General features: G+C 38.0%; 1 protein-coding gene across 2 annotated transcripts; it reads right to left on the reverse strand.

Annotated features, from left to right (window-relative positions):
* Positions 1–382: 382 nt before the first annotated feature.
* LOC131200037 (stromelysin-1-like) lies at positions 383–13,447 on the reverse strand. 2 transcript variants are annotated; one of them, XM_058186352.1, is made up of 10 exons: positions 13,287–13,445; positions 12,178–12,422; positions 11,917–12,065; positions 10,511–10,636; positions 8,119–8,280; positions 7,647–7,803; positions 6,765–6,898; positions 5,585–5,744; positions 1,644–1,744; positions 383–1,013 (listed from the first exon to the last, which is right to left on the reverse strand). In XM_058186352.1, exons 1-10 carry the CDS (start codon positions 13,374–13,376, stop codon positions 913–915), a joined length of 1,425 nt encoding a protein of 474 aa, XP_058042335.1. In that variant the 5' UTR covers positions 13,377–13,445; the 3' UTR covers positions 383–912. The 2 variants fall into 2 exon arrangements, with proteins under 2 accessions (XP_058042335.1, XP_058042336.1); XM_058186353.1 differs by lacking the exon at positions 10,511–10,636 and having other exon boundaries at positions 13,287–13,447.
* Between the last annotated feature and the right edge of the window lie 1,930 nt (positions 13,448–15,377).

The following is a 15,377-nucleotide window of genomic DNA, read 5'->3' on the forward strand; positions in this document are numbered from 1 at the left end:
TCAGCGTGACTCAATGCCGAAAGCGCTGTTACCTTACCACCAAAGGTGGTCCCTATTTTTCTACTTGTATTTTTTACGTACTTTTGCACTGCTAGGTTGGCAGAAGCTGGGACAAATCACAGGAGCTCACCCCATTACATGGCAGTAGGGGTTTGAACCGGTGAACTGCCGACCTTCCAATCAACAAGCTCAGCATCTTAGCCACTGAGCCATTTTTGTGAGTGCAATAATCTTGCCTCAGTTATCATATATAGGATAATAATTCCAATCAATAGAATACCATATATATATATATATATATATATATATATATATATATATATATATATATATATATATATATATATATATATATATATATATATATATATATATAGTCACAACAATATATGTAAGTATCATACAGAAAGGTTATATAGTATATAAACATATATATGAGTAAATATAAGGAGGTATAAGCATATATATATATAGGAAGAAGAAAAGAAAAACAATAGGACAGGAACGGTAGGCACGTTTGTGCGCTTATGCACGCTCCTTATGGTCCTCTTAGAAATGGGGTGAGGTCAATAATAGAAAGTTTTAGGGTAAAGCTTTTAGGATTATGGGAAGAGACCACAGAGTCAGGTAAAGTATTCCAAGCACTGATGATTCTGTTACAGAAGTCATATTTTCTGCAATCTAAAGCAGTTGACATTAAGTTTAAATCTATTGGTTGCTCTTGTATTATTGCAATTAAAGCTGAAGTAGTCTTGTATTGCATTGTATTGCATTGTATTATTATATTATATTCATTATATTACATTATATTACATTACATTATATTATTTTAATTATTATATTTTCACACATACAAAACACTGGATTACATTCAATGTAAACTAGCCAGTTGTCAGTTTTTTCTTTATCTTCTCAGCATGAAAACCAGCTGTTGGCCTTTAGGATCCGAGTAACTCTTCTGGTGTTAGGATCAAACTCATATTGATTTCTTCCCTTAAAGAAGTACAATACATCTACAAAGGGGAAAGAAAGCAAACATAAAGGAATATAATGTATATTTTCAAACAAATGGAAAAAATACTTACCAAGGGGTAGAGTCATTATAATTACATCAACTATTGTGGAAATGCAACAATGAACTTGACCAAAATGATTTTTCTGACAGATTCTATCTACATTTTGCAAGCAATAAAATTGAGAAAGCAACTAAGGGTTTAAGATTTGTGTTACTCATCCAAACTGCGGTGAGGTGGGGGGTACAATTCTTTGGCGAGCAAAGAGAGGTTTGCATTGAAATCAATGGACAAATATAAATTTTAAATGAAAATTGAATTCAATTTTACATGATTACAATTGCAAGCAGTTAATCTGCCACTCCAGGTTGGTTCTGACTGGCATCGCCTATAGGTTGTAATAAACAAATAAAGATTGATTACAGTTGCTTTAATATATCCTTTTCCAAAAAATATCCTTATGAGGGAATCCTGAAGGACATAACTAAATCATTTAGCCCTTCAGAGTTCCTGATTATGGACCTTTCTCCTAATCATTCTCAAGGCAATTGTGCTTTGTTTACGTTTCCTTAAAAAAGAGCCATATTGGCACAAAATCCCTACTCATGTCTTCTAAAAGTTGTTGCTTACCATTGTAGTGGAAGACAGCATCAATCTTGCCTGAGATACCTGGGAAGCCATCTTGGATCCTTTGGGGCCTCCTGTTCATGGTTTTGCTGTCTTCATCGTAACTTAGAAAAGGAAGGAAAAAGGAAGAAACTTAAGCCAAACCAAAATTGGAGTTAGAATCATAGATTTGAAAGGCATCCAAGTTCAGCATCCAGAAAAGAAATCTACATTAAAGTATTTGCTTTTATGTATCAAATTTATCAAATCAAATTTAAATGTTGCTCATCTTGTGACACAAGGTGACGGAAGTATGCCCCCAGGCTTATGTCTCCAGGCTTGATTTTTTTTTTATTTTGTCACAACAATATACACAAGCATCAACATAAAATAACTACATATCATATAAGCATATATATGAGCAAAAATATGCAATAATTATATTAATTTGATATAATATAACATAATATAACAACAGAGTTGGAAGGGACCTTGGAGGCCTTCTAGTCCAACCCCCTGCCCAGGCAGGAAACCCTACACCATCTCAGTCAGATGGTTATCCAACATTTTCTTAAAAATTTCCAGTGTTGGAGCATTCACAACTTCTACAGGCAAGTTGTTCCACTTATTAATTGTTCTAACTGTCAGGAAATTTCTCCTTAGTTCTAGGTTGCTTCTCTCCTTGATTAGTTTCCATCTGTTGCTTCTTGTCCTGCCCTCAGTTGCTTTGGAGAATAGCTTGACTACCCCTTCTTTGTGGCAGATTCTGAGATATTGGAACACTGCTATCATGTCTTCCCTAGTCCTTCTTTTCATTAAACCAGACATACCCAGTTCTGCAGCCGTTCTTCATATGTTTTAGCCTCCAATCCCCTAATCATCTTCTTTGCTCTTCTCTGCACTCTTTCTAGAGTCTCAACATCTTTTTTACATCGTGGCGACCAAAACTGATGCAATATTCCAAGTGTGGCCTTACCAAGGCATTATAAAGTGGCACTAACACTTCACGTGATCTTGATTCTATCCCTCTGTTTATGCAGCCCAGAACTGTGTTGGCTTTTTTAGCAGCTGCTGCACACTGCTGGCTCATATCTAAATGGTTATCCACTAGGACTCCAAGATCCCTCTCACAGGTACTACTATTGATCAAGGTGCCACATATACGGTACCGGTGCATTTCGTTTTTTTTGCCTAAATGTAGAACCTTACTTTTTTCACTGTTGAATTTCATTTTGTTAGATAGCGCCCAATGTTCAAGTCTGTCAAGATCTTTCTGTAACTTGAGCCTATCTTCTGGAGTGTGATAGGAAACAATAGGACAGGAATGGTAGGCACTTTTGTGCTCTTATGCACGCCCCTTATAGTCCTCTTAGGAATGGGGTGAGGTCAATAGTAGATAGTTTTTGGTTGAAGTTTTTGGGATTTTGAGAAGAGACTAAAGACTCAGATAGTGAGTTCCAAGCGCTAACAATTCTGTTACAGAAGTCACATTTTCTGCAATCAATTTTGGGCCTGCACAATCTGGAACTTCACCGCCTGCGTTCTGATCTAAGCACAGTACACAACATTGTCGGCTACAACATCTTACCTGTCAATGTCTTCTTCAGCTTCAACCTCAATAATACATGGGAAAACAATTGATACAAACTCAAGGTAAACTGCTCAAACTCGATTGCAGATAATACGACATCAGCAAGAGTAGTCAGTGCCTGGAATGCTCTACCCAACTCCGTTATTACATCCTCAAACCCTCACAGTTTCAACCTTAAACTGTCTACCATGGACCTCACCCCATTCCTAAGTGGTCCGTAAAGGGGACCTGCATAAGTGCACCAGTGTGCCTACTGTCCCTGTCCTATTGTCCCCCATTTATTTGTATTCATTTCCTTCATTCATGTCCATGTTCATATTTATACATATCTTGTACATGTTTGTCAAACTAATAAGAAAAAAAATCCCAGGCAGGAGGCTTGTACCTAAAATGGAGGGAAAACACCACCCCTTTGGATAATAATTTTCACTGTTATACTGCTGTTGGGAAGTTTTTCTAACATTCATTTGGAATGTCTTCCCATAATTTATATCTACCATGCCATGTCCTGCACTCTGGAACAAGAGACAACAGGCCTTTCTTGACCTTGTGTGTAACATATTTTTAGGTATTTGAAGAGTACTCTCGCATTCCTTCTCAGATTTCATAAGTGTACATATTTTCCATTCCTTAAATGTCCCATTACAGAATTTAGTTTCTAGTCCTTAGATGACCCTTGTTGCCCTTTCCTGAACATATTTCAGTTTTTCTGCATCCCTTTTAACTAGTGATACTGCAGACCAAACATAATACTCAAGATAGTCTGACCAAACACAGGAGAATAGTGCTAAAAATCATTATATGGAAAATATGGAAATTAGAATTTTGTCAGTGGAGACTAAAGGTTCTGTCAAGAGCAGAAGAAAAAATCAGGAGCCAAGGCAGTTCAAATGAATATAAAGTTATTCTTGTACTCTCTACAAGAATCTGAACTAATACTCAAAAGTAAATTGGCGGTAGATAAAGTCAATGGAATTCAAGGAAGCCTGGACTTAAATCTCTTGTGGATATAGAATAGAATAGAATAGAATAGAATAGAATAGAATAGAATAGAATTGAATTGAATTGAATTGAATTGAATTGAATTGAATTGAATTTTTTTTTAATTGGGCAAGTGTGATTGGATACACAAGGAATTTGTTTTGGTTCCTATGCTCTCAGTGTACATAAAAGAAAAGATACCGTCATCAAGAATCATAAGGTACAACACTTAATGATAGTCATAGGGTACAAATAAGCTTCAGGAATAAGAAGGGACTCAAGACTAATGATGTGCTTGACCCCTCCCTGGATTTAGTCTGGCCATCTCCTACAGGCTACTTTGGACTAATGTTTTCTTTCACAATGGAAACTTATAAACTGCTTTGTTGAAAGAAAATTGGAAGCTGTTTTCAGCTGAGCTGGATCACTGATCAGCCAAGGAAGCCATCAGTACTCTGACAGAGGCTTTCTGGACCAAGACCAGAGACTTTTCCACTCTGGAGTTGGCAGAAATTAAAATTGGGACCTTCTGTATCCAAGGTTAATAACTTTTACTAATCTGTATTATTTATAGATTAGATCTGAAGTCTAAAATACAGTACATAAGGTTTCATCCTTATTGGCTTAATCAATAAATGCACTTTATAGACATCAAAATGTACTGTAATTCAATTTATTTTTCATTCCCCCAAATCCAGCTCTATAGTAATTGCTTTCTGAAAAGAATAAATTTTTATCCAGTAATCAAGTAATATCTGTGGCTACCATTAGAGGGCACTAATCAATTTGGAAATGAAATAATGCCATATCGTTTTAATTGTATAGCAATATCAATAGCACTTAGACTTAAATACTGTTTCATACTGCTTTACAGCCCTCTCTAAGCAGTTTACAGAGTCAGCCTATTGCCGCCAACCATTCTGGGTCCTCATTCTACCCACCTTGGAAGGATGGAAGGCTGAGTCAACCTTGAGCCGATGAGATTTGAACTGCCGAACTGCAGCTAGCAGTCAGCTGAAGTAGCCTGCAGTACTGCACTCTAACCACTGCGCCACCTTGGCTCTTCAATATAATATAATGCAATAGAACATGTTGCCACTTGCCACTAAAATAAACTATACTTACAAATGATCTGCACTGTTTTTATGAATTATCCACATTTGGGGGGGGGGATGAAATATACAGCCAAGGAAATGACCATTTTATTAGTTATATTATTTATTATTATAGTTATTATTATATTAGTTATATTATTTTATTAGTTATATTAGTTTTATTAGTCTCAAATGTATGCTGGATTTAAAATTTAGCATGTTTTCTTTAAAATGTTTGCCTAAGACATTTGAAAGTAAGTTGTAAGTCCTCTTGCATTGCATTTGACTTTACGTCATACCTCCAGTATCTATCTGAAGAAAAATAATATGTCTTCTGTTCATTGGCACTGAAAACTGCAGCATCAATTTTTGTGACATCTTTTGGAAAGCCCAGACTGTGGATGGTCTTGGGGTACCCAGGAAGCACGTAATCTCCTTTCACGACCCAGAACTGGTTGCCTGTAATCAAGCAGATTATGAGTACCAAGGATTTCTAGAAGTGAATGAGTAGGAAACCTGCAAGAAGTGCCTGTAATTTAAATAAACCGGGTGTCAGATTTAGGTTAATGTCAGGGTTCCAAGTAACACCCCCAACGAAATCAAACTCCAAGGCTTGCAGTTCCCCAAAGCTAACTTTTATTGGAGATGTCATATTGGCACATCTGTGGAAAACCCGAATCTGAGATCTTCCGGGTTTTCGTCACCGAAAAGAAAGTTCAAAACCTTGCCCACTTCTCCCACATGTCCACCACTGCTCCAATCAGTTCCTTCACGTACAGAAGACAACTTCCACGTTCTTCTCTGCACAGCTGTCGGATACCATGGCCTTGAACTTCTCTGCAAAGTTTTGTTATGGCTAATTCTACTTCACTCATGTCATCCCCCCTCCCAACTTCCCATGGTAGGATTGTGGCAGGCCTGGATCCTGAAGACACCAGGGTAGTATGGCTTCCAGGCCTGACACCAGGCAACATAAAAAAGACAGCCTGAGATTATTTGCTCTCCGAATGAAGCAAAATTCTTTTGCTAAATTGGTACTTTTACCCCAGAATTCACAGTTGTGTTACGGCACCATGGATCTGACTCCCAAAAGATATTTTAGGGCAGAGGTCTCCAACCTTGGCAACTTTAAGCCTGGAGGACTTCAACTCCCAGAATTCCCCAGCCAACTTTGCTGGCTGGCGAATTCTGGGAGTTGAAGTCCTCCAGGCTTAAAGTTGCCAAGGTTGGAGACTCCTGCTTTAGGGAACATGAGAGCATGAACTTAGCCCCAACTTGCAACTCTTTAAAGAAGCTGTATCTTTCAAAGATGTCCCTACATCTGCAGAAGACTGCCACACAATTCCAGGAAAAGAGATGACTGCTTTAAAGAGTCAAAGATGTGTTATTTTCTTATCCAGATTTTCAAGAAAATAAATTTTTGAATCAAATACAGAACAAGGGCAGGAGAGCCCTAGTATATATATAACAATAGCTTACCTTTAAAAAGAAATGTCTCATCTTTCTCATTATTTTCAGAAGCAGCATCAACTCCAGATGGTAGAAATGACCAAAATTCAGAAATCAGATTCAATTCAATCTCTGTGTACTGGGGAAGTTTTCGCCAAAAATATCTATTAAAAACACATATATGTTTTAAAGCAGTTCACCTCTGAAAGCACTTTAAAATAACTTTTAATATCTGAAACTTCAAATCTTGGCAACAGCATTTTTTCCTGAATTGGAGAGAGACAGGAGTTAGAAAAGGAAAAAGGAAAAAGAAATGAGGTGCTGTGAAAGACATCTTAGATGCTATCAGGCATTCAGGTCATTATTTGATATTAGGATTTATTATTCAATTTTTAACTGTGAAAGATCATTGGAAAAGCAACTTATTATCCTCTGGCTGCATGCAGCCTGTAAGATAATTTCATAGAATTTTTGTATTAAAACAGAAGGTAGGATTGTTAACTATGATTACAGTCTTGAATTGATAAAATTTATATAAGTATTTCAGGTGGTCCTCCAGTTATGACTGTTTGCTTAATGACTGTTCAAAGTGACGATGGAACTCAAAAAAGCTAGGATTTTTGGGACTTATAACCTGTCCTTGAAATTAGGACTGCCCTCTCCCCACAGTCATGTGATCATTTTTCGATGCTTGGGAACCAACTTGGATTTACTACCGGTTGCAAGGTCTGTCACATGACCAGAACTTGGCAACTTTCTTGCCATTTTCTAGCATTATTGTGCATGTGCGTGGAAGAGAGAAAGAGAGAGAGAGAGAAGAAGAAGAAGAAGAAGAAGAGGAAGAGGGGGAGGAGGAGGAAGAGGTGGAGGAAGAAGAAGAAGATTCTTCTAGCTGAAAATTACAGGCCTTACTTATTCCAGAAAAACATTATTTCTCCCCGAAAAGTGGTCACAGCATCAAATGTCAAACCAGGATTGCAAGCAGACGGTAATGCTGGTTTGCCTGGGCTATTGGGCTTTCTTGGTTCATCCTTTTCTACTGGGTCTTGAGGTGGATTTGATGATGCTCCTAAAAGAACGTCAGATGCATAAAATTAGCAGGGGGGAAAAAATCCTTCCCTGTTGACTAAGCATACAATATACAGAAAGTTTTGCATAAATTCCAGAATCTGAAAACCTTCAAAGATTTGTGTTGGCTGGAAGCTGAAATCCCAACTATCATTTTAGGATGATGAAAAGCTGATGTTTTCTTATCTACATGCTGATAAGAGGTGACTTAAAACATGCAGACATTTTAGATAACTGAGCCTGAGTTTTGTTCTCTCTCAGTTCAGAAATGGTTAAAGGGCACAATATTTTAGATTGCACACATTTTCTGAATTACCATAGAGATACTGGATGCCAGCAATATCATCCTGAGATAGAATCGGTTGATTTGCCGTGGGCGTCTTATACGTTGGAGTCATCACTGCATTAGGATCTCGAGAATGGAAGAGTCCAAGCGAATGGCCAAACTCATGAACAGCAGTATAAAATAAATTGGTACCTACGTGGGCGATAAGAAACATCATATTGTAAACACCCATTCTAAATCTTATCTAAAAGGAGCTTTTTCAAGAGGGAACTCTACTTTCTGGTTCTTCTTTGAAGACATTTTACTCATGGGTGGGCTTCAAAAATTTTAGCAAGGGGTTCTCTGCCCAGTTGCTGGGTGGCTGTGGCCATGGTGGGCATGGCTATGGTGGGCATGGCCTAGTCAGCCTCCCGCACCACGGTGGGGGAGAAGCGTTTTTGCCCTCCCTGGGCATCGGAGCCTTTCCTCGAGCCTCTGGGAGGGCGAAAATGGCCTTCCCAGACTCCAGAGGCCCGAACTTCCAGTAGGCCCATTTTTTGCCCTCCCCAAGCCTCCGTGCATGGCCTGCACTTACCTGCATCCAAAACAGGCCGCATGGGGACTCCTGGGAGGGGCCGGGTGGGGTGGGCAGGGCCAGCCAGGAGTGGGATTTGGGGGTTCTCTGACCTGCACAGAATCTTAGCTAGAGGTTCTCCCGAACCCCTGCAAAGCCCCAGCAGCCCACCCCTGGTTTTGCTTCTCATCCAAGAAGCTTCTTCAGCTCTACACTCTGTTTTTATATTTTTTAGCCTCTGTCCCCTGCCAGCTCCTGCTTTTGTCAATACAATGTTGCTTGCTAATTTGTTTATTTATTTATTCAACTTTAGTTGACTAGTTAAAAGTCAATATGAAAACAATGAAAAGAAAAATTAAACATAAATGGGAACCAAAATATATTATCAATGTAGGCGTCAACGTAACCGTAATTGTACTTATCTCATTTTAAAAATACAGTCAAAAAACTCCTATAATAACATTTCTAATATGTTCACATGTTATTGCTTTAAATTACTGCAATTATGAGAGGAAACATAGTTTGAGCAAAGCTATCACCCCATTTTGGTAAGTTGTCACTATAAATCTTATTTTCCTGTGCAATTTTGTTATTGAGGGCAAGCAAGGATATTTAAGAACGTCTCTGGAGATTCTGAGTCATCCAGGTCATGGCTGGCCTGAAGCTGCTTTTTCAATAGGCAACTGGACTTGGTTTTTCCTTGAAAATGTTTCGCTTCTCATCCAAGAAGCTTCAGAACTGAAAAAGCTTTTTGGATGAGAAGCAAATTTTTCTTCAAGGAAAAACAAAGCCCAGCTGCCTTTTGAAAAAGCATCTTTGGGATGTTTAAGAACAATGTTTAATATGATTTTGTTCTCACAACTTTAGAATAGAATAGAATAGAATAGAATAGAATTTTATTGGCCAAGTGTGATTGGACACACAAGGAATTTGTCTTGGTGCATATGCTCTCAGTGTACATAAAAGAAAAGATACGTTCATCAAGGTACAACATTTACAACACAATTGATGATCAATATATCAATATAAATCATAAGGATTGCCAGCAACAAGTTATAGTCATACAGTCATAAGTGGAAAGAGATTGGTGATGGGAACTATGAAACGATTAATAGTAGTGCAGATTCAGAAATAGTCTGACAGTGTTGAGGGAATTATTTGTTTAGCAGAGTGATGGCCTTCGGGAAAAAACTGTTCTTGTGTCTAGTTGTTCTGGTGTGCAGTGCTCTATAGCGTCGTTTTGAGGGTAGGAGTTGAAACAGTTTATGTCCAGGATGCGAGGGATCTTTTATCTTTTATCCTTTTATCTTTTATCTTTTTATTTATTTTATTTATTTTTTTATTTTTTTATTTATTTTATTTATTTTATTTATTTTATTTATTTATTTTATCTTTTTATTTATTTATATTTTTAACTTTTATCTTTATTTAACTTCTACATGTATGGCTATGAAAGTTGGACCATAAGAAAGGCTGAACGCCAAAGAATGGAGGCCTTTGAACTCTGGTGCTGGAGAAGACTCCTGCGAGTCCCTTGGACTGCAAGGTGAACAAACAAGTCAGTCCTAGAGGAGATCAACCCTGACTGCTCTTTAGAAGGCCAGATCCTGAAGATGAAACTCAAATATTTTGGCCACTCTAATAAGAAGGAAGGACTCACTGGAGAAGAGCCTAATGCTGGGAATGATTGAGGACAAAAGAAGAAGGGGACGATAGAGAACGAGGTGTCTGGATGGAGTCACTGAAGCAGTAGGCGTGAGCTTAAATGGACTCCAGAAGATGGTAGAGGATAGGAAGGCCTGGAGGAATGTTGTCCATGGGGTCGTGATGGGTCAGACACGACTTCACAACTAACAACAACAAAATTACCTTCTACACCATAGCTCCAGAATTCATCTTCATCAAAATGGGCATCTCCTCCAATGTCAGGACCAGGAGCATAAGCATGGGCAAGTGTTCCACTAGGTCCATCAAAAGGATAGAAATCTCCATGAGCTAAATATAACAGAAAAAATATTTTATCATCTTCATCTCAGACATTGCTTTAGTGAAGTCCGTGACATGAATTAATATTTTGGGGAAACTTTAGAAATAGATTTTCTGTAATACACCATCTTCTAAACTACAGTAATACTCATCATCTTTCGTTTTTCATCAGGTTCAAGCAAAACTGAGAATGTGTTAAATTGGACTTGGATTCAACAGAAGAAGTGAGGAGGATCAGATGAACTGAAATTTATTTCTATCGAGGATTTTAACAAGCTAATGAATTTAATGACTTTAATTTTGGAATGCCAACAAATTACTCTGACGCTTGAAGATACTGAACAGAAACATTGATGATGGGCTCCCAGTCAGAAAACTAACATCATTAATAGATCTGTCAATTTTGCAATCGTTAGATGGGGAGGGATAATAAAATCATGAATTTAACAAGATTGTTTATAAAAACAAAGAGAGACAAGTTTTTCATCAAAGTCACTTCAAAAAGAGTGAGGGATCAGTTGTTGCGTACGTGGAGTTGCATGTAGATGCACAACATCGCACAAGATGTTTGTGTAGATAATTTTGTTTCTGTCTACTTTTTTGTGGGGTGGGATCAACTTCATTTCAGTGATGTTACTTTGGGATAATTATAGTAATAAAAAGTTGGAATTCTAGTATAAATCTTTGCTCTAGGAAAAGAAATGTTAGACACCAACTAGGTGTGATTTTTATGAGGACACAATACACTTCTAAGTGTTGCTCTTCAAGCCCTAGAATTCTAAAGTGAGATGTCAAATAGTTTAAGAAATCTAAATACTATTGGAAGAAAGTGTATTTCATTTGGCAAGTGAAAAGTTCTAAGATTAAGAAAAAGCCTGATGTAAGAATTATGAATGCATTAAATATTTCCATAAACCCTTTATATGTGGAATATATTATCAGATTGTACATGTAAAGGTAAAGGTTCCCCTCGCACATATGTGCTAGTTGTTCCCAACTCTAGGGGGCGATGCTCATCTCCGTTTCAAAGCTGAAGAGCTACCGCAGTCTCCGAAGACGTCTCTGTGACCATGTGGCCGGCATGACTAAATGCCAAAGGCGCACATTTTTTACGTGCTTCCATACTGCTAGGTTGGCAGAAGCTGGGGCAAATAACAGGAGCTCACTCCATTATGTGGCACTAGGGATTCGAACCACTGAGCTGCCGATCTTTCGATTGACAAGCTCAGCATCTTAGCCACTGAGCCACCACGGTCCCACTATTGTATATGTAAAATAGCTTAATTTACCTCCAGAATGGAAAGAGATAAATATGTCTGCATTGCCACCTAGAACTTTCTCAAATGTCAAAGGCGTAACTCGGCTCCAAACTCTGAAAGCTTTGTCAATGATTTCATCAACATCGACTCTTTTCATATCTGGTGTGTAGTTCAGTATCCTTTGAAAAAATAAACGGGAACCAAATTCAGAAGGAAGTCTTCCTTTCAAGTTTTCAGCATCTATATGAATTATATCAACCTTTCCTTTGAGAACCTGAGTCGAAAGATTACCTGTAGGTTAGATGTTTCTTCTGCCACTTGGGTTGACCTGCAAAGAAGGCAAATTGGCCCACATCTGGATTCCCACATCTGGGTTTTTGAATCGCCTGCAGCGTATTGGAGTCTAGATCACCTGTCACCTCTAATCCGATAAATGCTTGCATTTCTCTGATCTTATTCGCCATGGAGCTGCTGATTCTGCTTCTAAAGACTTGTTGCCCATTTGATGTAAAGTTGTAATATTTCTCTAGATACCTCTGAAATAGAAAATTGTATACTTCTATTAATCAATTTGCTTACATTTTAAAATGACTTAAGAAGTCTATGGTCAAATGCATATCTAATTATTTAAGGCCAATATGAACACATCAGTTTAGTTATACTTGTTCTACGTTTTATAAAAGATAGAAATTAGAGGACAAAAGAATCAATTATCAGCAATCTATCCAGCATCACCATAGAGTAGAAATATTGTAGATGATAACAGCTCTCGCAGCTTTCTGTACTCCATTACAGCATTGAGCTGGATGTAAAAATTAGATTTTCCCAAATTCTTCATCATTTTAACTGTCCACAATACTTCCTGGGATGTGTGTGAATAGTCCAACTATTATTCATGATAAGTCTTCTTTGTAAGAAAATATTTTGGTATTTGAACGCAGTTGCTCTTTCCATTATTTTTACATGGATTTTAGATTACATTTTAGATTTTAGATGTTTGTTTAGAAATATAAAACATAACCTGAGATACAAGTTAAACACTTTATTGTGTAATACTAGATCTCCAGATAAATAGATACTGCTCTATTCCTTGAAGCTATCACTTTTCAACTTTTGCAAGAGTGCGGCTTTTCGTATCTCTTTCTCACCTTTCTCTATTTTTATTAATCCCAAATGTTCTATGTACTTCTGGAAGATGACAAAATAATTATATGTATGCATGTATGTGTGTGATAAATAAAACATAATGATTAGATAGTTAATGTTAATGGCATTACTGACTCTGTAAACCACTTAGAGTGCTGTAAAGTCTAAGTGCTATTGCTTATATTTCTTACATTATTTTAAATATACAGTTACCTTGCATCAATATACACTTCCATTTGCTTCTTTGGCCTTACCTGCATAAGAAGCATTTTTTCTTTTTCATGTTTTACAGGCAAAGCAAAAGCTATTGCCCCACCAAAGAGCACAAGCCAGAGGCTTCTCATCCTGGCTGTTGTTTTTCTGCTTCCAAGCCAAGGCAAGGGGTAGCTAGTTTTAAGATGTGCTGTCTACTTATATAGCATTTCGGTGCCTTGCAAATTGATTTAAGCTTGCCTCAACTGAAATGATTACCTAATCGATGACAGAGGATATGGGGGGGTGGGGAGATGTGGAAAAAAGAACAAGTGTGCTGTGTTAAATGATTTAATATGATTTCTTCACTCTTCATCATGGCAGATGTTGCAATCATCCATGCTTTAGGCATAGGAAACAGTTCCCATTTATGTTCTAACTGTTAGGTGGAAACATAAACTTCAATATGCTTTGTATGTTCTCTAGTTTTGTAACTGTGTATGCATGCACATATGTATATACGTGAATACCCGGGGTGGTATTCACTTATTTTCCATAAAGGTAAAGGTAAATGTTCCCCTCGCACATACCTGCAAGTCGTTGCCGACTCTAAGGGGCGGTGCTCATCTCCGTTTCAAAGCCGAAGAGCCAGCGCTGTCCGAAGACGTCTCCGTGGTCATGTGGCCAATGCCAAAGGCGCATGGAACGCTGTTACCTTCCCATCAAAGGTGGTCCCTATTTTTTCTACTTGCATTTTTACGTGCTTTCGAAACTGCTAGGTTGGCAGAAGCTGGGACAAGTAACGGGAGCTCACCCAGTTACATAGTAGTACTAGGGATTTGAACCACTGAGCTGCTGACCTTTCGATCAACAAGCTCAACGTCGTAGCCCCTGAGCCACCGCGTCCCTTATTTTCCCTACCCGTTTGCAAATGCGAGCGCGCGTGCCTTCCGCGCATGCGCCCGGCCTCAAAAACATGCCTAAATAGGATGACATAGAGCTGGAGCGGGTGGGTGAGCCCACCCACGATTTCTGCTACTGGTTTATTTATTTATTTTTATTTATTTTATTAAATTTTTATACCGCCCTTCTCCCGAAGGACTCAGGGCAGTGTACAGCCGAAGTAAAAACAAAGATATATACAGTTTAAAACAACAATTAAAAAGAGCAAATTTTAAAGGCCGATTATTAAAATTTAAATTAAACAGTTAAAAAATATTAAAACCCCAATTAAAGTACATCACTAATTATGCCAGTCCCGCTTTAATGAATAAATATGTTTTGAGCTCACGACGGAAGGTCCGAAGATCGGGCACTTGACGCAGACCGATTGAGGTGAACCGATTCGAATCGGCTGAATACCATCTCTGGTGAATACCCTATGCATACAATTCATACAGAGAATGAGTTCATCAGGTCACGCCACGATACGGCTCCAGTTTTTACCTAGTTTTTACCTAGAATGTAATCAAGGAACTAAAAATGTTTACCAACTTATGTCAATCAATTCCTTATAGGGTGCAGACCTGGCATTGGATGACTAACATTTTAAGATTATTTGCAAGTCATAATCATATGAATTCAGACTAGAGGAAAGCACTGATGACTGTCAAAATGACATCATCTTGTGAACAGACAAAGTTGGGTTGGGGAAGGGATGGGAATACAATGTGCGAATTTGTAGCCTTGTTGTCATGAAGAAGGCCAGAGGCAGTCTTAGTTTTGGGGCTTCTTGGGATTTCCAGAATCGTTGTTTTGAATTTCATTGAATGTTTTAAAAATATGTGGGGGGAAAAAAACTTTCAGGAAATATTGTATCGTGTAGCCACCTCATCTCCTGCTTTCCAGTCTCTCTCTAAAGGAGATGAATGATTTGATAGTAGGATATATTTATTCAGAAATAAACCCCACAGTGTTGAATATGACGCTGTTATGGCTAGACTACAAGATTGAGATCTGATCCCTAATGTCTGGCTACAGTACATAAAAATGACATGTTAAATAATGCTTCCTCCAAGAGTTGGTGGTACATATCTGGACCAGTCAAATGTTGTCTTAAGAGTAGGTAAACAATCGCAAAATGGAGTGATAAGACAGCTGCAAGTTCATCATGTCTGCTACAATGGTCAATTAACCCTTCAAAGTGGCATATG

The sequence above is a fragment of the Ahaetulla prasina genome, chromosome 5 (genome assembly GCF_028640845.1).
Source record: "Ahaetulla prasina isolate Xishuangbanna chromosome 5, ASM2864084v1, whole genome shotgun sequence".
Lineage (NCBI taxonomy): Eukaryota > Metazoa > Chordata > Lepidosauria > Squamata > Colubridae > Ahaetulla > Ahaetulla prasina.